The following is a 27,387-nucleotide window of genomic DNA, read 5'->3' as shown; positions in this document are numbered from 1 at the left end:
GCCTTCTGTGGCAGTGATCCACGGAACCATCATGAAACCTGCTGGTTTTTAAATAGAGGCTGGGCAACACTGAATATTCTGGATCATGTGAGGTAACCCTGATGTTCAGAAAAGGTTGTGATTTCCTATAGGGTTAGAACTCAGGGGTCCTCAAACTTTTTAAACGGGGCTGGCGCGCGGATGAAGTGGCAGGCAGTCATCTGCGGCTGCTTGGTTTCCCCGCCCCAGCCCCCGGCGGGGGGGGGGGGCGGGGGGGGGGGGGGGGGTGTTCCTGTAAATACTGGGGGCCGGACTGAGGACCCTGGGGGGCCGTAACCAGCCAGCGGGCTGTAGTTTGAGGACCCCTGGACTGTAGGTGGAGCTGTGTTTTTTCTCCTTCATCAGTAAGTGTGAGTGTACCTTCATTTCTGGAGGGCAAAAATCAAGCTGTATCAATTCTTGAATTTGATTAACTGTCCATCTGCTAAACCTAAATCATCTTCTGTGGCACCCAGTGAAAACAGCATGTAGTCTATCCTGATAAGAATGACTAGCTGGGAAATGGTTAGTACGGGTATCTTAAGTTCTGCTCATGAATTTCCTTGAAATGTTCTGATTGTAATGATGATATCATCAATGGTACTGCCTGGGTTAGGCATTAATGACAGGCATTCGAGTTTACCTTTCATATGGATATCTCATCTGCAAATCCATACTGCCCTGCTGTGTTCTCACTCATGATTTTGCCCTTGCCAGTGTGTCTGGGTTAATTCACATGATCCTTTGTCCTAAATCATCAAGGATTTTTGGTTTTCTTTTTTTCTTTCCTTCAGTCATTTGTTATTTGGGGAAGATCTTGCCTGACTTTTGGAGTAATTCTGGGAGGGTCTTCATCACTTCAGTGATTACAACCTTTAGCAAAATTGGCCAGATGCAGTCCCAAGTTACCATGGATTTTGAAATACTTAACATTTTTCTTTGCATTTTCAACATTAACCGCTACTTGGATCCTTGAACGTTGACAATGGCAGATGTTGGTAAAGTGTTTAAATGATACAGTCACACAACTGGATCCTGCATAGGAAACAAAGGCGTCACCCTACATAACAGATTGAACAGCTTCCTTTGTATGAACAGCCAATCCAGAGATGATTTATACAGAAATTTACACTTCCTAATTTATGCTGGGATTACTGGACTAACTGCATCCTTAAAAAAGGCAGTTGGCCCCATAGCAGTTGCCTCTCATAGTCTCCAGAGACACACTGAGATCTTTATGCTGAGTATTGTATGGATGCTTGCAAAGTGAAGTCCATACCTCCCAAAGCTTGTAGTGTAAAAAACCTCTAAAGAAGTGTGTTGGAAAGGAGAAGCTATCATTCAAATATATTCGGTTAGACACTGTAGCTTAGGTAGAAAGAAGATTAGCGTTCAGGAGCCCATGGATTCTGTTCATGCCTGTGCCTTATACTTGCTCCAAATTTTGGCAGATACAATTCTGAAGACTTCATTGACACTAAGAAGTTTTAAAACTGTTGCTAAGTTGCATAAAAGTCATTAATCCTCACTTGTTGTTGGGGTTAATGCTTAGAAAGAGCTTGAGTCTTTAGGGAAAGTATTGAAGAAATCCACTCTTGTAGAAAAATGAAGTTATTTTTTATCACAAAAGAAACTAACTTGACAGCTTAGTCTGTCCTGGCATCTCTGCACCAACTAGAAACTATTTACAACATAATTGTGCTTTTCTCCTGCTGTTGTCCCCATCTGTATACGGTGGCTTATAAAATATTATTAAAAAATCAATGAAATATGTTTGTTTTGAAAATGATTATGATTGGGATTGTAATTGAAGTTTTTGAGCAAGTTTTTAATCTGTGCATTTGCACAAGAGTATAATGACATACAATGTGTTTATATTCAGATTTGAAAATCTATGTGAACTCAAAAAGGAAGAAAAATCTTACACTGAAACAGTTACTAAAGGGATTTTTAATTGTGATTTGAAAAATGCCATTTAAAGACCTTTTAAAACCTATTTTAAAATTCAGTTTCTTTTAGAAGGCAGTGACAAAGGCAAGTATGTGAAATTATTATCATAGCAGTACAGTATAAGACCTTTGTTCTTCCTTCAAAGGAAATCTCTATATTATTGTTAGAATTCCAAGTCATTGCAGCCTATTCTTATGCGAGTCTCTTGCCATTGATGCTTTGTAGGGAGTCTTTTTCATTGCTAAACCAACTGCATGTATTCAAATTACAGCTTCTCCTATAAGGCTCCTTTGTAGTATCAGTTAATACTAAACATTGTTAAGAAAAAAATCATACTGTCACTGCATCTGGATTTTGGGTGAGGGAGGATTTCCTCCATGCCTCAAACCCTCCTGTTTAAGGAGAGTGGCAGATGAGAAGGGACTCCAAAATGGCCTTCAAAACTAATTTTAAAGTGACTTTGTACTGTTGCCATGGTATTGTCTTTGACCAGCAAGAGCATGGCGACTGAGACGTGCTCTTAACACAAAGCAAACATGTCAAAATAGACAATGATCTGTTGCTACATGTTCTGTAGAGATAGAAGGCCTGTAGACATCACGAAGGATGAAGAAGTATCCATGGTAAACGTTTTCTGTACTTGCAAGCCAGAGGCTGTTTCAGTAGGTGTCTCTCTCCTTTCCCTTTCATCCAGGTGATGTGATGTGCAAACATGGGAAAGCAAACTGTTAGCTTGATCAGAGTGGAGTATATGTTTCTTTCTGTTGAGTCTGTGCATAAAGCCAAGTTATTTGAACTTGTGAAGATGTGGGAATTGGCAGACAGGGCACCAGATGGTGTTAATGTTTCTTGCTATCACTTATATCTTGCATCATTTCTGTTTCATACTGGCAGAATTTGGTTTTGGTGGGCCTAAGACAGCGGTGTGTACGTATGATGATGTAGACTCACTGCAGGGGTTGATAATGAATGATTTACAAAATTTGGAAGTAGTTTGGGGAGCACAGTTCTCATTCCTGCTGAAACAGTGTTCCTGTCTGGTAGATCAGTTTGCTGCAAAGGAAGCTGAGGTAGATTAATGACTAATTTTATGGGTTATAGTCATTGAATGCTGTAGAGTGCTTGTAACACCGCTCACTGGTGTGTGAGGCTGTGTTTGGGAGGCTTGTACATCGTCCAAACTTCAACGAAGGCAGATGGTCTCCTAAGTTTTTCATAGTGATGCTGGACAGGATGTCTGTTGAAGGATGGAAAGATGGGAGAGAATGCCCTTGTTAGACTTGGTCTCACCCAGCATGTCAGCAGTTCTCTGACACCTTGGTTTTGTCCATTCCCATGGTTCCTGGAATGTGCTGCACGCCCTGCGCTGACTGAGAAGTGTTTCTGTTGGGGGGCGTACATATACATACACATGCTATACCCCTCCAAATCCCTGTGTCACCTGCCATCTGCAGCCACTGCTTCACAGTGCATCCTGCAAATGTGACAGGCATAAGCTTCTGCTGTACTTGTGCCACTGAATGCACATTTCCCTATTTTTCTGAGTCGTCACTTTTTTTCTGTGTTTGTGTCTTGTCTTGAGTAGCACTTTTCCAGTCATGAACTGCTGAATGCAGGGTACTTATGCAAGTTCCAGAAGGCCAGCCCTGAACTTGAATGCTTGCTAGAAAGCATCAGAAAACAGCATCTGCTGTCTTCTTGGGTGAATCTCCCTTTTTGGAGGGCACAGTTTCTTTGGCCTGATGTACCTGCCTTATGTGACCACAAATACTATTAATGTTTTAGTAATTTTGAAGTATTGCACCACTATGAGATATTTTGCCAATAACTTGGAGTATTTCGTGGAGTCAGTGGAGAGAAATGAGTGTGTGATAGTTTTGTCTGTTGGCTGACGTTTCTCCCTGAAGCTATGAAATAGCTGCAAGTCTTGGAGTTTTATTTTAACTCTCCTGGAAGTTTCATCTTGCCGTTTAACCGTTGAAACAATGCAGCCTCGGAGAAGTTCAAAGTGACTTCGCTTCCACACTAGTGAGATCCAGGCAGAGCAGGTTCCTTCCTGTAACTAAACGCTCACTTTCCATGTTTCCATGTTTCAAATGCTTTGTATTTAAAAGTATCTTTGTGAGAATCACCTATTAATTCTGTGTCCAGGAGTTAGACAGTGTGTATGATCCTCCTTGGTTGTGCTGCAGGGAAACCAAACTAGCCTTTCCACATTTGTAGAAAATTGGATGGGCTGGATTGGTTTTATGTGGATTTTTTTTAAATATTTCTATGTTTTATAGCTTCTTGTTTCTGGTTACTGTAGGCCTTGCACACAGAACCAACAATGTATGTAGTAGGTTTATCTTGTGAATCACTGCTTCAAATAGCTTGTTCTTTTTTATCAGGTTTTTAATTAGCAGTGATTCTGTTGCAGATGGAAATCTTATTTTTGATCATGTAAGTCTGCTTATTGCAGTAAAAAATTTACTGCTGGTAAGTACTGTGGTGTCAGCAACAAAGTAATGCTGGTTTAACATTGCTGACTTAAAACTGTGAATCCTGCAAGCTGAAAGGTAAATAGGGGGCAATTGAGTTGTTTGGAATGACAAGGATATTTTCTAGCAGCCTAGGTGATTAATTATTCTCTATTCTACCTTATCCCATGTGTTTACTCATGCTGTCTGCTAATCTGCTGGCACTTGAGACTGTTTTGATGCCATGGAGATATTGGCAGAGGACGATTGCTGCTCTCATTTGGGGTTCCCTATTTAAGTGGAGTGTTGGTGTTGCGGTTTTCTTGACAGAAATGTGAAGTGCATGGTAATAGACTAATGCTTCCTATTTAGCTAAAACCAAAAAGCAAGAAAGAATTTTGATTTCTGTCCTTTAGTATTTGACAGTTAGTTTTTTTTGGTTTCTTTTGCAGAAGGCATTCTGTAAAAGCAAGACCGTTTTCTGTGCTGTAGCCTCACACACTTGCTTTTTGCTACAGCATTTTTCATTCTGGGATTTGATTTGAATCAGTCAGTAAAATATTTATTCCCATAATATAAAACAGATAGTCTTTGTTACAGTTTTATGTCAGTAGTATGAAATAGCTTTAGCTGCTTATCCTTTGTTTCTTAATTCTTTTGATTTGCTTGCTGATGTGGGGAGCTCGTGGAAAGGTTTGGAAGTGGGAGATGCATCAGCATAGGCTGAGTTTAAAATGTGCTATTTTGTGCGTAAGATACATGCTGTCAGTAGGTATTTGTCTTACTACTGAAATTACTTTGTTTTGCTTAAACGCGTCTTCACACCATAAGCTTTAGAGACTTATGAAGAAACATAAATCCCGCAGTACTTCACGTGCTGGAGCTACCACATGACTTTCATGCATGATGCTGTCATCATCTTGGAAACTTGCATTGTAAGAAGGGAAGGGTATCACAAAGACTAAGCGTATGAAAGCCTAAAACAAGAGAAATACAAATTAGGAACTTACATGCACCATTTTAAACAGCAAAGGATATGCATTATTGGAGCGAACTGTGACAGGTAGTGGTGGGCTCTTGTTTGCAGGACTAAGAATGTTTTTTCAGAAGGAGCTATCATGGCCAAACACAAGTTGATGGGTGGAATTGTGTAACTGGTGTTACAAGGTCAGGTTAACCATCTAACAGTTCTTTCCAGCTTTAATATCTCTGAATATGTAGAGGACACGATGGCAAGACTTGAAGTATGGTGCGTGGTTGTAGTGCAGATACAAAGTGTTAATGATGTATTGGATTTATTCAGTTTTTGTATACTCTTAAGTTGTTTGCAGTCCCATTTAAGTCAAGCTTTACATGGGCTGTGTGACAGTGTCTGATAACCTCCTTGAAGTCTCTGTTTATCTATATTCAATTCAAAAAATTGGTTGCATTGGCATGAGCAGCTCCATTAACAAACCTCAGTTAATTTGGTGGCTGAAGGGAAGGCTTCATCAGCAGTACATTGTTGCGAGGTCTTAAGAAATACAATCTTCCCTCCTCTTGCCCTCTTTCTAAAGCCCTTAGATGCTGGACAAAATGCAACTCTCTTCCTTAGGTTGGCATGACAGGCAATAAAACATGGAGCAGGGAGGGGGGGATAAAGAAGGCTCTAAGCTCTGCCTCTGCTGCCAATACATACAGCCTTGGATAAGTTAATCTTCCCCTTTATCATATCCACACAGTGGGAACAATCCAAAAGCCTTCAAGTCACTCGCAATGCTTTTCTGTTATTTAAAAAGAAAAGCTTTACATTTAGGTAATCTATTTGTGGATAATCTGTGTGAATTTTGTTGGTAGCACAGGTAGCTGAGTTAATGCCATTGAGCAGGTGACAAGTGCACTCATGAACCTGAACATTACCTAATCTAAGGTTTATAAAATTTTAATGTAGGTTATTTCTTTAATCATATCTATATGCTGAGATAGTTTCATAGGATGTGTTTAAGAATGTAAAGTGAGTAAGCTCACTGGGCTTGAAAGACTGCCTGCTTCATTGTGTATTGCTAATTGATAAACACGATCTCTAGGTTCAGTTAAACTAAGTAGGGTTATTTTTAATGAAGGTTTTCATTGCATCAAGTACAGGAATGTTTTGACATGCACTTGTCCATGGTTTTCTTTCTAATGACCTTGTGCTATGAAGGATTCTATGTTATTTGGGAGGCTTTAGTTTTGAATCTTTCTTTTAAGCACTCATAAGTCATTGGAAAAAATACATTTAGCAGTTGAACTTAAAAAACATTCATTGGAGAAGAAAAAATAGCTTTGGGAGAATAGTAAGAGATCTGATTTTTTTGCTGCTAATTTCTTCTGTTGGGTTTGTTCAGTGGTTTTTAGGCAGGCAAAGTCAATTGCCTGATTTCTGAAAGGAGCATTGGACTTGATGCAAGATAGGACCTTTGAAAGTCTTACTAAAGAGCTTGAGAGTTTTAAAATCTCTCTTTTGGTATCTGAACCCTACTTGAAACTGTGGCAGCTAAAAAATCATATTAGGTGTTCCTCAAGTTTATAATGTGTGTTTATTACAAAGAAGCCGTGGGGAATTGCAGCATTGGCAGCCTTTCAAGCAGTCTCTTACAATACAGCTTTATGCCTGTAACAGATTTTCTCTTCCTTTCTTTTTGCAAGTCATGTTTTAACCAGATTTCTTTCCCTTTCAACTCTGGAAGGCAAATGTAATGTTTGAAATGCTGTGTTGTACTTGGAGAGGCTACATTTTCCTCTCATTCTGTGGAACAATAAATGGAAACTTGCATGTTTGGAATTGCACAACCCAACTCTTCCTCTGGGAGCATTCAGTCACCAAATTGCTGATGGGAAAATCGAAGTCCAAGGGGAAAAAATAGAGGTGTAAGAAGGGAGATAATAAGCAAGGGAGGGTCTCTGCAAGTACTTGCTTTTAACATACAGCCAAACACAGTGTTTTGAAGCTCTTCTGTGTGGGCCAAGTGTCTGTCTGAATTCTTTCCAGCTCAGACTCTGCGTGCCTGGACAGTCATGTCAGCCAAGAAGGTGAAGCTGCATTCCTACATGCTGCTCCAGTCTTGTATAAGTGCTAATTTATGGATTGTGTGTTGGGGATGGAGAGAGAGAACTGTACGGATGCTCCCCCTTTGCCCCTTTGATTTATAATTGTACCACTTATATCAAGTGCTTTATTCACTGGAGACTGATTTCCTGGTCACAGTAACCAGCACAATAGGAGCAGTGCATTTCTGTCTCCTCCTCAATCCAGCACTACAATAACTGGAGCCAGTATAGGTTGCCAGCGAGGGTAAATACCCTCTGCTCATTCTATACATGCTACACGCAGCAGTAACTCATGTCAGTGGTGCAAATCCTGCACATTAGGACAGCAAACTCCACTTTGTGCTGCTGTTAAGTACAGCATGGTAAGAAGCTGGTATTGATTGTTACCTAAGCAAAATAAATTGGGCTAAGGACTTAGCAGTGACACTCCATCTTTAAACATCCTTTCTTCATCCTGTACTTGAAATAGCACCTTGAATTTTTGTATTACTTTATTTTTATGGGACCTAGTTAGGAAATCATGGATTACGTGTTCCAAGAGCATGGACAATTCTAACATGTTAACAACAGTTGCTGCAGTACCTGTAGAGAGGAATGTTATTGCTGTGTCCTGGTTCTGTAGCGTTAAATGACCAAATTGAATATCCAGCATCTTTTCTGTGTTTGTGGTTATGCTTGGACAGACTCATTAAATCAGCTGCATGAATGAGCATTTAGGGATTTTATAAGCCAGAGTGGCCAAATTAAGGTAATTAGACATCTTGTCTATTTTGTTATACTGGCTGCAGAACAGTAATAAGGTTAAAGGAATACTGTCAAGTTGATGAAGGTACAAAATGGGCTTACCTAAAAGCTGTCATTGTTCTGCTGTATATATCTGAATACTTTCATTTTAGGAGGTTCTTTCTGCATATGTTTGCTTTCATGACATTTAGAGGCAGACATAATGGGCAGAATAGTGCAAATGTGTGATGTGGACCCATACAAGCTTATTATTTCTTGGAGTTTCTCTCTTAAATGCTGTCAAATAACTTGACAGTATCTAAAGTTCATTTTATTCAGTGGGTCACCTGGAATGAGTCTAGAAATGCATCATCTCTCATTCTGCTAGGTATGGCAAACACACATCTAATATTACAGAAAACTGAATGCAATAGGGAAATGGATAGCATTTTAGGGTATTTCTGTTTATGAATGCCATTGTCTTTTATATGTGCTTTGCTAAATGTGTGCACAACTGTCATAAGACTAGTTTTCTGTAAAGAAAAATAATTGTGTTTACATGGCTGAGAATGTGATGCTTATAATTAGAGGTGCTTCCAAAAAAACCCAACCCAACCAACCAACCAAAAAACCACAACCCACCAAAACCGAACTGGTTGAATAACACCAAAATTGGTTAAACTGGTGCGTATGTTAAAATCAAGCCTGTGTTCAAAAAAATCTCATAGCAGTAGCTGAGGACAAGCCAGTATGCTGAAGACTGATTTTTGAGGAACTCACTCTGCTGGAACATGTGATCTGATCTTTAGATGAATATCCCTTTGCTTCTCTTTCCTCTTATGTACTTTGTCAACTGTTATATTTAGGTCTTATGATGTCCACAGGCTTTTATCTGAAAGTCTGGTATTAATTTCCCATGTGTTAAGTGACTTTTATCAGAGTCAGCTACTAGGTCTTTTCCCTTTGCCAAAAAATGCTGAGAGAGAGACTTATTTTACCCACCACTTTTCAGGGCTGTGTTTTGGGGAAAACAGTTAAAAAATTGTTTCTTTTGCAATATAGGCTTCATCCTAGAGCAGCTGACCTTGGATCATCTCCCATCTTGCCTGCAGACTTATAGCTTTCTCTTTTCCTCTTGGCAGGAGGAGGAGGAGGATAGCCTAGCACATCCAAAGGAGTTGGTTTCAACCTATGATTTTAGGACTGAGCGTGGGAGGTGGACATGGGTGTTGTGCACGGTCACTAAAGGGTCTGCTGAAGAAAAAGTCTACTGTCTGTAAACATAAAGTTGTTCCTTCGGGGCTCACAGGTCCTGTAGAAAATTGTTATGGTTCTATTAAGTGAGGGCAAAACCCAGATTGGAAAGCATTTGTAGATGGTATAACAGCTAAATAACTTCTCACTATGACTCCAACCGTTGCCACCATGGCTTGCAGGATACTACTGCCAGCAAGAGCAGGAAATCTGAAAAAAGGAAAGTATACGCAGGGCTGTTTAAAGTGATTTTACCATGGTGTCTACATGTCTCCCTGATCTCAGCCCTGTGTTCCAGATGCAATAGACAATGTGGTAATTCTCAGAGATAATTTTGGTTATTGATTCTTCCCCTCCTGCCCTGTTTAGTCAGGAAATACTAGCTAGATGTCTGTCTTTTCCCTTGTGCTATATATTTTCATTTTGTCTCTAAATATATGCTAACTGGTGGTGTATTGCAAACTTTTTTGTAAACTGATCCATTTGGGGATTATTTTTTTCCTCTCATTTATTCCTTTTATGAGTATGTGATGGTTTATAGTGATGGGCAAAGTGTGAGCTGTGCAGAAAAGCTAATCCACAAATACACTGTAGTTTATTTTTGCAAGACTACTAGTACGTTTTCATGCAGTAACTTTTCATCCTCCTAAACAGAGAGTCCTCTTTCCTGTTCCCACTCCTAACATCCACCAAAAGAGGTTAGACATTAAAGATAGTGTTCTCTTAAGCAACGTGTATGTTTGGGGTTTTTTTTTATGTTGTTGTTTTTTAAGGAAGTAGCATGCTACTGAGTTGATACATCTGCACTGTTTGGGGGAGTTTTATTCAGGAAAATATCTACATGGAAAGAAAGACAGTTGATATCTACATGGAGAGAAAGACAATTGAGTTTAACTGATGTACGTGGTCTAACTGTAAAGAATTGCAGCTGCTGCCCTTTTGAGTTTCTCTGCTTGCACCATGTAGCGTTGAAGCTTGAATGTCATCCCCCTACTTCACTAGGAAGGGTTGTAATCTTTTTGGTTACAACCTGATTGTTGCTTATTGCAAAACATTTTGTGAGGTAATGATCCAAATGGGAAGGAGAACAGCTGACTTTCAAATTCCATGTTATGTTCCCAGTCGGATTGTTGGGTTTTTTTCAGCGTGACTGCAAAGCTGCTTTGTGACTTTTGCATGAATGATGAAGTAACTGGGGAATCCAGCAGTGACATTTTTAGAAAAGAGTACATTTGATCAATGATTCTTGTTTTGTCATCCCATATGAAGTGTTGTGTGTAAAGTGTAAATGTATTGTCTTAAACTAATGGAAAATTTGGCTTTCAGCTTCTCAAAATGGTCTGATGTCTTTTGGATTTAGAGAGCCAAGTATGGGTGATTATGAGGGCTGTTGTTTCAAACTGAGTCGGTCCTGTTCAACTGTTAAAATTCCAGTATCTTCCTGTTCCTCAACATAGATACTCGGAATTGCTTTTTCTAGTTCACGATTAATAGCAGGTATTGTTCAGCACATTTTTAACCTCTAGATCTGGTTTAGCATTAGCAAAAATAATGCTTCTCTTGGTGATGTGTATGTCTAAAATAATTAAAAGGGGTTCTTGAGATACATGTAGAAACATCTGCTTCTGTTATTGTTTGCAGGGATACTGCTGAGTACAGTGCTAAATCATGATTGTGTCATATAAAGTGCTTTTGCGTATGCTGTCCCATATGAATTGCAGTCAAGCAGGCAACAAGTTTCATCCAAAAGCAAGACATTTCAGAAGAGACAACCAGCAGGCAGTCTGGAAGTTCAAAGTTAGAATCCAGCAGAAACCATCATTTGGCTCCTTTCAGTACACATGAAAGCCTTACATCTCATTACTGTTTATGAACACCAGCAACTAGCTGTGTAGCCTACATTTGCAGACCTAAAATAGCTTCTTTGCAATGCAAACTTGGCTTCAGGAGCTGACAAGTTTGTTTGATACCACCTTTATATGGGTTTTTTTCAGGAAAATGGATGGCACCTTAACTGTGTATGTGAGCTATCATACCGTCCCAGAAATAATCACCGATACCACAAAATATTAAACTTACCCACATGGCGCGTACCACACTGTCTCCCAAATAGATCATTGGAAAAGGAAAAGAGAAGTTTAAGTGAAACCAGCTGCTAGGAAGTATCTGGTGCTGGTGGCTACTGTGGAACAAAAGAACAGTGTGAGGAGGTGAACATTAGTTCATATTTAAGGTTGAGTTGACTTTTTTTCTTGTTTTAGCTTTTCACACTTCCGGAGTTTTAACTTTCTGCGGAGGGTGTTGTGCCCAAAATGTCACAGAATCCACATCAAATGTAGGCTACATCTGCATTCACTTCATAAAGAAATTACACAACATTTGCTTATAACTGTGGTCTTTTAGTGATGGTAGAATTACTTTTAGAAGATACATATTTAGGTGAAGAATTTAGAAGCACGAGCAAGAAATTTCATCAGACTGCAACAAGGAAATGTGATTACTTTTCTGGCCTATTAGTGTTTTTTTCCCCTCTTTAATTGCAGTGCTTTATGGCAGAATGGACTGATGAGACTTTACAGAAACTTTTGCTCTGAGTTTAATGAAGGTGAAACCCACCCTGGTACCACCAGGCCACAAGCTGTTCCAAGAGTAAATTCTTCCAGAGCACTTGCACGGCTTTAACAAATTAGTATTTTACAGGGCTACAGCACACAGTCAGTGATGAGAACAGATCTATTTCTTCATTTTCTGCAATGCCTGAGTATGTATTTTGTATTAACCATTCCTGGCAGTGCGAACAAGCACACAGGTCTTGGTTTCTGCGTGATAGATTGCTGTGTTCACTAGGACTTCCTAAAAAGCCATGGATTTATGGTTAAGTTCACAGAAAAGCCAAACAACTGTTGTCATCATCCAGGATGGGTATCATAGATGCGTTAGTTCATAAAACAGTTCTAAGCTTTGAATTCACAACTCACACTGGATCTGTCCTGCAGTTTTTATGTATTTATTCACGGTGGCTGTGTGGAGACTTGTTCATACATAGCCCCTAGTACAGCATTTCTTGTTAGTTGGCTCTGTGGTTCCCTGTTTTGTGTGCTGTTTTCCGTATTTTGAGATCACTTGTATTGTATACATGAGGGGGGAGGTATTTAAATAGCCAGACAGCTGCATTCTTGCAGCACAGGACACTTGAACATACAATGAACTTTTCATTGGCCTGAACTACATGTAATACAGCACACGTATAATGCCATGAAAAGGACTTTAATATCTACAATCATAACAGTTTTTGCTCCAGAAACAGTGTTGTGAAAGGCTTTAAAGCTTCTTTTGGGGTTGCCTGTTGGAGTTGTTTTTGAGGGAGAGGTGTTGAAAGGGATTTCAAAAGTAAAGGCAGGCTGGGGAGATAAACAGCCCTGTATTTAAGAGCAGGGCAGGAAGCAAATAGATGGCGTTGCTTGTGGGAAGCTCTTAGAAGCAATTAGTGATAGGCGTGAGGAAGGAGGAAATCTGGTTGGCAGCTGCTGTGCATTCAGCAGCGCCTCTGACCTTGGCCTGTAGGTGCTTCGAAGCTGCTGGGGAAGGGTTTACTGCTAGAGCTGCTGGATTTACCTGAAGTCCCTTTGAAAGGCTTAATGAAATCTGCTGAAAACTGCAGGGTGTAACTTCTCATGTGTGTAAAAGCCCTGCATCCCTTATTCAGGTATTGCTTAATGTATGTGATGTAATTTGGAGATAGATTGGAGGACTCGTGTTTGCACTTTTTAGATGCCTAATAACAGCACTAGGAGCAGTCTCCCATCAGTCTGCCATAGGGTGGGAATTGTATTCTCCTTGCAAACACTTACTTGCCCAGCCGTGGGACAACATGAGAGTTGGCAGGAGTGAGTCATTGGCCAGAGTCCAGAGCCCAGGAGATTGGTTGGCAGCAAAGTATACAGCAGGATTTAGTCTGACACAATTTATTTGGATAAAAGGGATAACTGATGGTGTACGGTGCGTGTTTCACCTTGCTAACTATCTGAATTCTCTTGCCAGAGCTGTGAAATGATAACTTAATCCTTGATTGCTTCTTACAGTGCTGCAGGCCATAGTCTCTGGAAGAATGTTTTGTCAGCCAAAAATTATGTATAGCTTTACCAGCCCTAGTTACAATGCCTGTTCCAGCTAGCTAACTTCTAAATTAATTTGCGGACAGATGCTTTTACACTATCTACATTGAAGCTTCTGCAGTTGGTACCACCAGCCGTATTTCTCTGCTAATGCCTGTTACTGATTCTTCTTTTTTTCCCCAGCATAAATAAATTACCAAGAGTAATGTACAAGCCCCCAAGCAACTGCCAGAGTTGTTTTTGGAGGTGATGGGTGTTGATACAAGTGTTTAATGAAAGAAATTTTTGTACAGAAGAATAAATAAAGATCACTGGAACAAGAAGTAAGGAATAAAAGCTTATTCAGAATTGCCTTCCCCATTAAATACTTTAGGATTATCTGATTCCCCAAATGAGAGCTTTCAGTTGGAACAATGGGCATGAAAGAACTGCAGTGCTTTGAAATACTTATGTGGTGTGTTGACTCAAGAATAGTTCATAAAATATTTCCTACACTTAAAAATGACCACAGTGATTTGCTGAGGTGGGAGGGAGAAGAATAGACAAAGCAGATGTGTAAGTTCATCATGTGGACAAAAGATGAATTTAGGAAATTTAAGGTCACAGAGGAATGCTACAGTGAATCAGTAGCACTTAGGAATAAATAGTTGGGCTTTTATCCCAAAATACTGAAGAAATCACTATTTTGCAGAAATAAGTGAAAATGTATGTGCAAGCAATGTTTTAGCCCTCTAGCTAAGGCCTGCTGCACCTTCAGGCTTGTACCTTGTAGCTGTATGTTCAGCTGCACCTTGGCTGTGCTGTATGCATTGTGTGTCCATGAGCCTGGGATCTGTCTTTCCTTTTCACTCCAAAAATTTTTTTTTGTTTGTTTGTTTTCTAAACTGCAGATCTGTATGCTTTCATGCAATTCTAGGTTTAAGCAAATATTTAATTCTGTGCAGAGCACTGACATTTTCCAGCAGTCTGGAGCCATTAATAGGGCATATATGGGACATGAGCCGAGCTGTCATGGTGAAGGCTTGCCTGTAATTTTCATAATATGCTGTATTTTCCCTTTGCTTCTCAGCAAACAGGTCAATTATATTTTTCATCTTTGTGCTGGGAAAAGAACAGCTGATTTGAATGGTACACTGAGGATAAGGATTTCTTTTCTAGGTCAGGCAGAAGAGCTTGGTGCAAAAATGTTCCCCTGAAAAGCGGTAGTCAGAGGGGCTATGGAGAGATCTAGGCTGCTTGTCTTAATAGTTAGTTCTTTCTAGTCTTAATTTCTTTGGAGCAAAGATTTTATTTCCTCATGCCAGGTACTCTAGCACTAAGATTTCAGTCCTGAGAGCTCATTATAGTTTGGAAAAATGACAACAGAAAGTAACCCCTGCTTTCTGTAGTGGGAGTGTGGGTAGGTGTGGAGAGCAATCCCTTCTTAACATCGTCTGTGGCAGAACTGTAATCTTGTAGCTGCTGAACTGTGTGAGTGAGTTTGCATAAATAGAGTGCTGGGTAAAAAGGCTTGAAATGTTTGTGAAGAAAAAGTCAGGTATCAGAGTGTATGCCAGAATGCTTCAAATTTCTGTTGACATTCAGCATAATGTCAAAGTGGATATGAGAATCGTAGAACTGCTTAGGTTGGAAAAGACCTTTAAGATCATTGAGTCCAACCATTAACCCAGCACTGCCAAGCCCACCACTAAACTGTGTCCCTAAGTGCCACGTCTACACATCTGTTAAATACCTCCAGCGATGGTGACAGGGATATTGACTGCTGCCTGTTTTCTTATCTGCATGTTATCGGTCAAGTTTGCTGTTTGCTAAAATGGGTTGGAGGAATACAATATTGAAAGAGTTGATCAGGGGAGGGAAGTTATGTAGTCTGCTGTTGGGAAGGGTGAAAGACAGTATGACACATTTCTCTTTTTTGAGAGATATCAAACAGGAATTTTACTACAGCTGCATGTTTGAGGCTTCTAATATATGTCAAGATTTTTTTGAAGTGCTCTTTTTGAGATGCTAGTGTCTTGACAAGCTGCCGTTCTTGGATTCCTTTTTTACTAGATTGGTTCAGATGCGTTGTGCTGTTCTTTTGCCTCTCAGGCTCCTTGGATGTCGATGGGAGGTATGAGTTGAGAGTACATAGACATTGTGCAGCAACCTCTGGCTTATCACTGTGACCATGAAGCATGTATATGCTGAAGTAAGAAATTCTGGTTACTGAACCATAGAAGCAAGACAAATAAGTTTTATGCTAATAACCAACCCTTCTTGCCTACAGCTCTTCTTCCTCCCTATGCATGATTAGATCAACATAATTTGTGGTTTCCAGCCTCTGTGTGTAGTTTAAATGCTGTTTGAGTCCCTAATTTAGAGTTGGATCCAAAATAGGCCATGAATAGACTTACCACATGAAAACAATGCTTTGCTTAGCAGCTGCCCAGTTCTGGAGGCACCAGAAATGACTCTGAGGTATAAAGTTTTGCACTGTGCATGTGTCCAGAACTGCCCTCTTGAACAGCTGAAGACCCGGTGATGCTGAAATTGCTCCAAGATTCAGAGTAACTGGACACTATATCCAATGAAATTCCCAGCCTTGCAAATACACTGTGCATACACTAAACACACCATTAAGGTTGAATTTTTATAAAATGTGGCCACAGCATTGTTCTATTTTAAACTGCAGCTGTTTCAAACATTGCCTACTTGTGTAGTGGCTGGTGGACTTCCTGAAGAAGTCAGAGAACTGAGTTCATACGTCTCCTCAAACAGGCATCACCCTTTCCAAAGAGATGAGGATGTTACTCTTCACTTAAAGACAAGGCATATTTGTGGAACCAAAAAACAAGGTGAAGGAATTAGTTTGACTTATTCTCTTGACCACCAGCCTGGAAGGTGTCTCCTGAGTTTCAGTTTTTGTGATTATCTGACATAAATTGCATGGACAATCATGAGAGAAATGACCGTAAGTTCTTTGAGGATGTGGTCTTTACAGCATAAAATTTATAGTAGCAGGTGTTACACTATAGAGCTGCTTCATGGTCAAAGTAATTCAGTGGAAGGAGAGTAGATAGGGAATTAGCAAGAGACACTTAAGCACAGGAGTGACACCTTGTCTACACATTGTGTCTGGAGGGAGTTAGTGTGTATTTGAAAGAAATCAAAAACATCACCAAAACTTTCTCAATGATCCTTTCACACTCCTGCAAACAGCTCTTGCTTTTCATCATGGACTGTTCTCATTTTGTCTTCCTTGCTTGAAGCAGGGAGGAGGTGCTGAAGTTGATGCTTCTTTTGTCGAAGGGTATTGGATGCACACATTTGTGTGTAGGTACATGTATGTAAATAACCAAGTCTGTGGGGCGGGGAAAAATTAGCTATCTTACAAAATGTTTCTAGATGATGTATTTGTGTTTTCAAGGAAGACAGACAAACTAGTTTAAGATAGAGGCTTTAATGAGGTCATGACTTGAATGATCCGGCTGGCTGATCTACAAAAGGAGGAAATACACGTTTAGTGGAACTGAGAGAGTTCCTAAAATGCCCTGTCATGGATTAATTCCTAGGTGCTCATAAAGGACTTGTGTCCACTCCCCCACCCCCCGCTTATTTTCTACTTTTGGCTGCCAGTAGAGCTACCTTAAACATTTCTGTGGGTGTCAGCAAGTTTTTCTTTGTGAAGTGAGCGAGTGTTGACAGTTCTTAAATCCTGCACAAAGGAAGTGAGCAGGGAGGAGGCCTGGGGAGGTTGTGCAGTTTCTGTTGGTGGAGGAGGTACTAGCACTGGTTTGGCTTGTTCCCAACTTCTACCCTTTTTCTGAGTCTGTAAGAAGAAACATCTTGCAACAAGGAATTGCAAAGCCTTGAGATCATTTTAAAGTGAGACAAATCTTTCAAAAACATTGCTGTAGACTGCTCTACCTGACTGAAAACAAACATAGAAAAAGTTGTTTTGAAAGATTTCATTTTTTTTCTTGAACACCACCCCCCCCACCCCCCCACCCCCCACCCCCCCGGAGATCTGGTGACAGGTCCTCTGTCCTGGTAGCTCTGCCATAAAATACACACACACATGCATGCACAGAAGACAAAAACACTTTTCTAGGCAGAAGGCTATAGAAGTAGGGCGTGGCTATTTGATGTGGGAAAGGTCTCACCAAGAAAAAAAAAATCTGTATTAAATTTATGGTGAAGATTCTCTTTGTGCTTACAGTATTCTCGTTGTTTTCTGAATGTGCTTGGTGTACTTAATCTCAAAGAGCTGAAGAAAGTTGCTGAGAAAGAATTTAATCATTCATGGCTGTCTTCTTGAGCTCTCCTAAATACTACCTGGCACCCAAGAAAAGATGTAGGGAAAACCTACAATTACAAAACAGGCATTTTAAAGTCTTACAAAGAAGCTGGAGTTAAGGGGGTATAAACACAGTTCTTTCTCTGCAGCTTGTCTTTGCATTAGGCAAGTTGCACTGCATGTTGCATGATGATTTGTCAAATTGCTCATAAAAAAGCTAAAAAACCCAAATAATTCAGAATGATAGCTGTTCTGAAATTGGAGCTTTATAACGTGGTTTCTGCATGAATTGCAGATTAATTCTGTGTATTGACAGGAACTAGGGCTAACTGAACAAAGCCTTGAACTGGGAGTCTTGGATCCCTGGAAATAAGGAGCTTGGGGAAAGTGAAGGGGGCAGGCTGAAACTGATCTAATTGGAAAGTAAAATGCTTTTTAAAAACACACCCACACCCAAAAAAAAACCCAACCCCCAAAAAACAACCACCACCAAACAAACCTTCATTTCTGAATGAAAAGTTCTGTATGTGTATGTTTTCAGGTAATAGTTTAGTAAGAAGAAAAAAACCCTTCTAATATCTAATAATAGAATCTGGTATCTAATAATAAAAGATTCTAATATTACAGCCAAAAAGGGTTGTCCGAGTTTGGTTTTTTTACAGGAGAAGGGAACTACAGAATCAGCTATTCGGTGCTGCAACATTTGGGGTAGCTCTGGTGATAATCCTGAAGAATTCCAAGTGAGATGTCAGATGCTGATATGTTGAGTTTGCCATTCTTCATATAGTCATACTGTTGAGGGTTTGGGCTTTTTTTTCTGATCATAAGTATGATGAAGTAATTCTAATGGCACAGTTACTGTCATACAACCGCTGTTTGTACAGACTGCGTTGTGCCACTGAAAAAGGTGCCTTGTGAAGACAAACTGTTTCCCCCCTTCTATAAAATACTGTTATTGAAAGTGTCTTTACAACTCGTAACGACGTCCACATTGGGAATGCTTTTCTACACAATTATCACACTAGCTATTCTACCAGATGTGGAGATTTTCCTCCAAAATGCTTTCCAATGATTTGGTACCCTGCAATATAGTGCTCTGACTTTGTATTCCTCCTATATGCCTATGGCTTGAGGAGGCATTTTAGTGACTGCTTTTAGTGTGAAGTATTTGCTTTCCGTAGTGTACAGTAGATCATTCTAGGATTAATCCTGCATAACAATGACTAGGCTTTTTAGCCCCATGCCTTAAGCTAAAGGTTATCTTGGATGAGTACACTGTGTATAGATGCCTGCACTAGTTGATGCTGTAGGAGGAGATGGAGGAGGAGGAGGTATTTCTGTACACCTATACACATGCTGACTCACACAGGCTGTGCTGTCTGCCTCTTTGGGAGCTCATCACACAGCTCCTGGGCTGGCTGGAGATCATGTTTGACTAGAACAAGTTGTGAAGTTGTCCCGGAGCAGAACAGGTTTTCTGCCAAATCCCAGAGCTGGGATGGTCCTGTTTCCATCTGGAGATCTCTCAGTGGCATTAATAGGCTGCCAAACCATAAGAAGGCTTCCCCCCTGGTTATAAAAAGGTAGCTACATCAGGCTTTAATAAAAAATACTGAAATTCACAATAGTAACAGAAAGTTTGGGTACTGGCTGTTCACCAAACATTCTTTAGAGCACAATAGTATTCCAACATCTAAGTGTTTACAAACAAAAGGATAAAATTGTAATCCCCTTGTCATAACACAAGCTTTATGGGATACATGCACCATTTGAACGTGGTCAGGACTAAGCAGATTATTGTACTAACAAAACAGAAAATTTAGCTTCAAGTAGACAACACCCCAAACCCACAAAGATGCTGTTCAGCCTGAGTTCTTGGGTTTGGGGCTTTTTTTTTTTTTTTTTTTTTCCGAGTGAGCTGGCAAAAATTAGTTTTGTCAGTAGAAACTAAGTAACCGCCAACTATGCCTGGAATGCCTTGGAGCACTGGAGGAATTTTCCAAGTAACAGTGATTACTTTTGTTCCTTTTAGCTACACAAGTTTAGGCTTTGAACAGTGTATGCTCTTTCTCATTTTCTTTGACGTATTTGGGGATTTTGTTTTAAAGAGACTGTTTCTGTTAGCAAAAAATCTTTTGCTCAAACAGGGCAAATGTGGTTTTCTCCCAAAGAGCTCAGTATTGCTATAGAGGTAAAACTGTGACTTCATAAGAATAGTATTGATTGAATGGTATCATCCAGAAGCTGGAGTCTAGCTGGACTCAGCATTTTGATGCTGCTCAGTCTATGTGTAAAAATGGGGAAAGAATATTTAAAAACAGTTAAACCCAACAACCTTAAGCACTTCACCTTCTGAAGTGTTCTGGGACAATGATTCATAGGATAAAGAAGCCTGAAGTTACCAAACTTGATTAAGTTGATGTTTCCTCTTGTTGTATACCTAGCAGCAGCACCAAAATGTGTTGCAAGTTGTATTTGTCTGATAGGCGGAAAGAGGGGAAACAGCTTCTCAATTAATTTTACAATTTCTTATCAGTTGTCATACTGTGGTCTTGCAGTTATGCCTGTGCTAGTAAAACAGTTTAATTTATTGTCTAAATTTTATTTCACCATTGGCTGGCTTCTATGTCAGGAAAGAAATTCTGCAGCTGAAATTGAAAGAGTAAAACTAACTGCTGCCTCTTTAAAAAAACTTTATTCTGAATCCTTTATTCATATAGGAATAAAAATACTACCAATTAAAGGATCTACTTCAGGAAGATAGTTGGGCTCCCAAACTTCAAACAAATGCAAGATCTTCCTGACATTTTTTTTTTGTGCTTGCATCTTTTATCTGGTGTACCTGAAGTTGTCTGCCTCGAGACCTGATGGTGCTAGACCCCTTCAGTAATTCCTACACCACTTACCAGCTCCTTCGCACTAGGAATCTCCTGTAGTGCAGTGGAGGTCACATTTGCTTCTTCATGGTGGAAGGTAAACTGGCAAATCATAAGCCCAGTTGTTCCAAAATAAAAGACTGCAAAGTATGGTTTGTTAAATCCTGCCTCCCATTACAAGCAGATTTCTAATGCCGAGACAGTGTGAGCAATGCACAGGTCCTTTTGGTATTCCACTCTATGCCCAGTATTTATATACACCCTCCAGGATACAGCTAGGGGTCAGACTCAACAATCTTTTTGAATGATGTGTTTTCTTGAAAAACGCTTCAATCCATGAAATCCGTTACCTTTCAACCCATCACTCTTCAGACAGAGTCTACATTTGCTTAGTAAAGCTCTGCCCTAAGGTTCTATGCATGTGGTATTTGATTTTTCCGAGGTGTTCCCAAGCATCCTTACCCTGCTGTGTTTGAGTGGGAAAGCTCATGGCAAGTGGGTGAGTGAGAAGGAGCAAGGGAAAACACTGTACAAAAGTCACAAAAGAAATTGAGCATTATGGTTCAAGGTTTTTCATCCAGGTACTGTATGGGGTATACTTAACCAGGGAAAGGAAGGAAAGAAAGGTCTGTGGGGACAACTAATTCTGCCCAGTGTAGCATTAGTTATTTGGTTTCAGGGAATAGCTGATATATGATGCAGTTGTGCATTTGATACCCCAGAAGGCTGTGCTGCCGTGCAGCGAGACCTGGGCAGGGTCGGGAGCTGGGCCGAGAAACCTAATGCAGTCCAGCCAAGGCAAGTGCAGGGTCCTGCACCGAGGGAGGAACAGCCCCCGCACCAGCACAGGCTGGGGCTGAGCTGCTGGGGGGCAGCTCTGCGGGGAAGGGCCTGGCAGTGCTGGGGGGCAGCAGGTTGCCCATGTGCCGGCAGCGTGTGCCCTCGTGGCCAAGGGGCCGGTGGGATCCTGGGGTGCATGAGGAGGAGCGTGGCCAGCAGGTCGAGGGAGGATGTCCTCCCCCTCTGCTCTGCCCTGGTGGGGCCGCATTTGCAGTGCTGTGTCCAGTGCTGGGCTCTCCAGTTCCAGAGAGACTGGGAGCTGCTGGAGAAGGGCCAGCAGAGGTGACCAAGCTGATGAGGGGCTGGAGCATCTCCCTGGTGAGGAAAGGCTGCGGGAGCTGGGGCTGTTCAGCCTGGGCAGGAGAAGGCTGAGAGGGGACCTGAGCGATGCGCACAGGTACCTTAAGGGCCAGTGTCAGGGGGCCGGGGCCGGGCTCTTGTCAGCGGTGCCCAGCGACAGGACAAGGGGCAACGGGCACAAACTGCAGCACAGGGAGCTCCGTGGGGAGAGCAGGAAAAACTTGTTTCCCTTGAGGGTGACGGAGCATGGGGACAGGCTGCCCAGAGAGGCTGTGCAGTCTCCTCTGGGGACGTCCAGAGCCCACCTGGATGCGATCCTGTGCAGCTGCTGTAGGAGAGCCTGCTTGAGCAGGGGGTGGGCTGGGTGGGCTCCAGGGGTCCCTTCTAACCCAAATCACTGTGATTCTGTGTCAGAATGTAGCACGGTTATTGTACTACTTTTTTCTGTAACAATTCATTTATAAAATCACAGAATGGCTGAAGTTGGAAGGGACTTCTGGAGTTCAGCAGATGTTTGTCCTTTAGGTGCTATGCTGGAGTGTCCTTGACTTGGTACCAACACTGGCTCTGGGCCTTGTTTGTCCTGTTGTGTTGGTACTCCCATGTGCACTGAGCAAGAGTTGAAGGTGCAGTTACAACATAGCATTTCTCTTCCATCTTCTTTTGGAAGTGTGGAGCAGGCATCATGGTTGTGGGAGTTAGAACAGGGTCTGTGAGCATGGGGTACGAACAGTTTACCCGATACTAGATTTAAGAAGTATCAGAAACACAGTGGTTTGGACTGAACCCGTACAGACTTTTAAAAGAATAAACTTACTACAAAGTGGGGTTCTTCCTGCATCTGAAGGGTAAATCGCTGTGACATATGATGCAAACTTTACTTTTAATAAAATGTGTGTGACTAAAAATTGATTTAAAGCAAACTAACTCAGCTGGGGAGCATAAAGATATGGTCTTACGGAGTGATCGCTGAGAGACACTGACACCTTTCTGCTGTTAGGTCAAGTAGTTGGTCTTGGTCAGTATGTTCTTCTAGTTGCATTTTTAGCTACTTTCTAGAGTTTATGCTGTGCCATTTCTGCTGAATGGCATAAAATAACAGTAATTATATTGGAATTCGATATGCCGGTTTTGCAGTGGTTATGGAAAATTGAAAGTAGAAAGCAGTAAGAATTTCTGGACATTTGCTGAGACTTTCACAATATATAGTTATTGTTGGAATTTTTCCCTCTCACTTTTTTTAACCTCAATTTCTTGTTGTATTTTTCTATTCCAGAAGCTTCTGAAAATGGGAAAATGATGTGTTTCAATTCTGTAAATCCAGTGTAGCCTTGTGCCGCTGAGCAGTATCAGCCAAATTTATTGTTTGGATGTTGTTGCGGTCACTGTTGGCATAGCAAATATTCTTTTTTTTTAAAAAAAAACCCACACACCAAAGAAACCCCAAACCAAAAAAACCCCAACAGCAACAAAAAAAACCACACAAAAAAAAAGAAAGAAAAAACATGCCTGTGTTGTCAGAGCATGTCCTACAACCTCTCTACTTCTTTTCCCTGCTTTCTGACTTGCCACCTCCCACCTTTCTCCTCCTGTTTGCCCCATCTGCCCGTTTCTGATTTAGGCAAGAAGCAAGATGTGCTGTGACTGATTTAGAGCATGTGCTGATTTGCCAGCTGGCTGCTATCTCTGAGCTGTTGGGTCAGCCAAACATAATAGATAAGGTCTGAGCTATCCTCATCTCTTCCCAGTAACATTTTCCCCACAGGATTTGCAAAATTTCAAATATACTTTGGGTCGCTATACCTTCCCTCTCCTTTTGAATGTGGAAAGCCGGAGTAAAAACTGATCTGAGATGTTATTAAAATAGCACTAATAACTGCTGTGAAACGGAGTAGTTTATTGTGCTTGAATATATAATTTAATTATTGGATATTCTCCTATTTAAAAAAAAAACCACAAACTAGAAGCAATAGAAGTATTGGACATACATGGTCTTAGCTGGGAACTGCTCTGTTTTCATCCAGTGTTCTAAATTGTGCCCGAGATCTGTGAAACCACTAGCATTTTTATATGAAAGTAAATGTGTCCGGGTCAAGAAGCTTATACTGTGGAAGACCTAGCTTAATAAGAAATGATTACTCAGGGCATCGTGTCTTTATTCTCAAAACAGCATATATGTATTGACTTGGCTGCAACAAATAAAATAGTAATAAATATAGGCAGTTGTTTTAGAGTATTCTTTTCCTCCCTTTTAATTTTAGAAACCCTAGATACGTTAGATTTCATCTATTTTTGTTCAACATTGAATTGAAAAAAGATAAAAGGAGGGAGTTGGTGAAAGAAAGTCCTGTCAGTTTGGATTCAAGTGAAAATACGTAGCTGAAAACATCTCAGTGACGTCCTTCAGGAGCTAAAAGATAAGTTTCCCCTTCCTATCCTGGACCTCTCTGTTGCATTTGAGATCGATATGAATTATTGGCTGTCAGCCAAGGAACAGTAGCAAGTCCTACCTGCACCTCTGAAATGGCAGCAGCCTAGAGGGTAACTGCTGGAGAGCTGCGGACAGCTGCCCTGAGAATCCTGCAACAGCCGTTTCACTGTGTGCCCCTATTTACTGTCTACCTTGCAGACATAGCTTTGGACAAGGGTTTTGGAGTGAGTGGTTTGCAGGTGACACAACTGTACATGAGCTTTTCTCCTTCAGAGCTACTGATGATTTTTTACTATTCATTACAATTACAAGTTGTCAGTATTAGGATCCTCTGGTTTGTTTTTTTTGCTAATGCCAGCTTTAACCACAGGAAATGTTCTTTGCATACATTGCTGTCATTCATGTTTTGTTGTAGGAGATACTTCCCTGGTCTGAAGGTGATGCTATTGCTTGGTATTTAAATTTTCATCACCTCTGAGATGGACTGTAGCAATGCACTGCACTCGGGCGTGGAGTCTCTATAAACACCCAGCACTGCCAGCGCTAAGCAGGCTGCTGTGGGTGCTGTATCCCCGTATCTATTAATTTCCCGTGGGATTTTGAATCAGGCTGAAAAATCTTTTCATGGGTTTCTGGGCCCAGCTATCGTGTGCAGCTGCAGCATTAAAGGGTTTGTATGTGCACAGCACAATGCTGCATAATACAGTGTGCACCCTTAATGCTTTCCTTAGGGAAACATCTGTCTGATTTATTCCCTTCTTGGTCCAAAGTACACAGAACAAGCTACAGCTCTAGGTAGCTGTGCTGTATCCTAAATGCTGTACGCTGGGTTTCTTAGATGTGGGGCTTCTCCACAAACCCAGCGCTGCCAAGCCCACCACTAACCCATGTCCCCAAGTGCCACATCTACACGTCTTTTACATCCCTCCAGTGATGGGGACTCCACCACTTCCCTGGGCAGCCTATTCCAGTGCTTGACAATGCTTTTGGTGAAGAAATTTTTCCTAATATCCAATCTAAACCTCCCCTGGCACAACTTGAGGCCATTTCCTCTTGATGTTTGGATTAAACGAGGCTGTGAGATGTGGTTTTGTGTGTTTATGCAGCTCTTTAGAAAATGAGATGCTTAATTTAAGACCTTTAGTCTGAACTAAGCTTGATGATTTGCATAGCCTAGCATAATCCATCCTCTTAAAATTGAATATGTGATAAGACTTCTGAGATTATACCCTTATTGCTGCTTTAATCCAAATACTCAATAATACATCCTGTATTGAGGGCTGGAAAGATCAACTGCATTGTCACAGTATAATCCTGCCTTGGAACTGGGCTGGGGAATATGAGCATAACTGCTTGTTGAATTAAGAGTGGTGTCACATCTGTGAGTGCTAAACTCAAACTCAGAACCCATGCTTACTATTTTCTTTATTTTACAATGAGAGTGATCTTTCTGTGGGAAGAGGAATAAGCCTGCCTTGTAAGCAGGAGCACCCCTCAAAGCCGCTTGGCAGTTTGCAGTGAAGTCCTTAAGCAAAATGCTCCACTAGCATTTCAAAGCACAGAAAGCCAAAAAAATGCTCTTACATCTCTCTTAAGAGTAATCCAGACAGGTTCTCTGGTGTCTTCGGTGTCTGGTGTCTGGATCCAAGCCCTGGTGAAGGAGATTCCCTCAATACGTCTCCATATCTACGACCCACCCGGGAGCAACAGCGACAGTTGAGAGTCTGTACCCAGCATGCTGCCAAGGGCCTGGGGAGCACTTTTATTCAAACTTAGCCAGATGGCAGGGGAAAAGTGGTCATGTTGTAATTGCTTACTTGAATGACCTTGCACCATGGCTGTCAGGGGGTAATCCTGACTTGAATAATCATCCTGCGTGGCGAGTCACGCTGCCTGCTATCCAAAGTCACCATTGTTCCTGTTATGTCAAATAGATGTGCATATTAGATCCAAGCATGACTAAAAAGAGATGATGGACTTGCTTAATAATTATTTTTGAGAGACAGTGCTGCAAAATTACTATTTTTAAACTCCTCAACACGTGTGAGCAGCAAGAACTCTGAGAGTAATCTTGCAGGCTCCCATGTTTTTCTCCTGCTCTGTTCAAAAAAAATCAGTGATGCTTGTCACAAGACTTTACTTGTCACTGATGTCTAGAGCTTCCTAATCTCATTTGGAAGGTCCAGGACAAGGGGAATATCGGTTCTTTGTTGCTGTGTTTGCTGCATTTCTCTAGTCTTCTGTATGTGGGGAGGCTGCGTAACCTGCTGTCGGGACATTGACTGATGTTGTGCTGTTGTTTTAAAGGTCACTCCAGTAATTTTGTACTTATTGTTTAAAAAAACCCACCAAACAAAACCTCCCCAAAAACGCAAACAAACTTTTAAATTATGCACATAACAGATTAAGGGAATTGCTGTTCTCTGCTCATTCTTTTAGGGAAACAAATGTTTGCTCTGCTGTCCCAGCAACTGTGAAGAGCGCTGAGCTGGGCAAGTCCAAGGGTTGGACTCTGAATTTTCCTCCTGAATAACTCTCCTGAAGCTCCTGTTCAAGTGGTTTTGGAAATTGTTATGTTCCTTGGGTACTTTGTTTTTGAGAGACAGTGATGCCCACGAAAACTAGAGAGGGAGAGAGATCTCACAAGAAAAAAACACCTGGGAATGAGAAAGAGATGGTGGCAGCATGAGGAAAATCATTGACTTTGAACTGAAAATCAACTTACTTTTTTTGTAAAATTACTTGGGATCTTTAAGCAAGGAGAGATATGAGGAGATAAATGAACTTCTTAAATACAGTGGTATTAATGGTAAAGTAATTAAGCTAAAATCACTACAACTAAGTCTTTGTTTTTCTTTGTCTTTCTGTTGTTTTTTTTTTTACCCTGACTCTGTACCAAATCCTTTCTGCTCCTGATGCTTGGGGAACAGTAGGACCCAACCAAAGGTAAGGGCTTTTATTGCACATTAAATCAGTGTATGAAAATTGTCATATGGCTTATTCGGTCTTGGGTTATCCAAATATTAAAAGCATTTTGCAAAACAACTCTGTAGTTGATCAGCTGTTGAGGAAG

General features: G+C 40.9%; 1 protein-coding gene across 5 annotated transcripts in view; it reads left to right on the top strand.

Moving 5' to 3' along the window:
• KIF13B (kinesin family member 13B) overlaps positions 1-27,387 on the top strand; it is a 133,161-nt gene that overhangs the window by 24,265 nt on the left and 81,509 nt on the right. For 3 of the 5 annotated variants that reach the window (XM_037391369.1, XM_037391371.1, XM_037391366.1), the window contains exon 3: positions 27,245-27,260. In XM_037391369.1, the coding sequence (XP_037247266.1) occupies positions 27,245-27,260 (16 nt within the window). The remainder of the gene's footprint in view (positions 1-27,244; positions 27,261-27,387) is intronic. The other 2 variants (XM_037391370.1, XM_037391368.1) reach the window with 1 other exon arrangement.

This window comes from Falco rusticolus, chromosome 6 (assembly GCF_015220075.1).
Source record: "Falco rusticolus isolate bFalRus1 chromosome 6, bFalRus1.pri, whole genome shotgun sequence".
Classification (NCBI taxonomy): domain Eukaryota; kingdom Metazoa; phylum Chordata; class Aves; order Falconiformes; family Falconidae; genus Falco; species Falco rusticolus.
The sequence above is the reverse complement of the archived record's forward strand: the minus strand, read 5'-3'. Positions and strand labels throughout refer to the sequence as shown.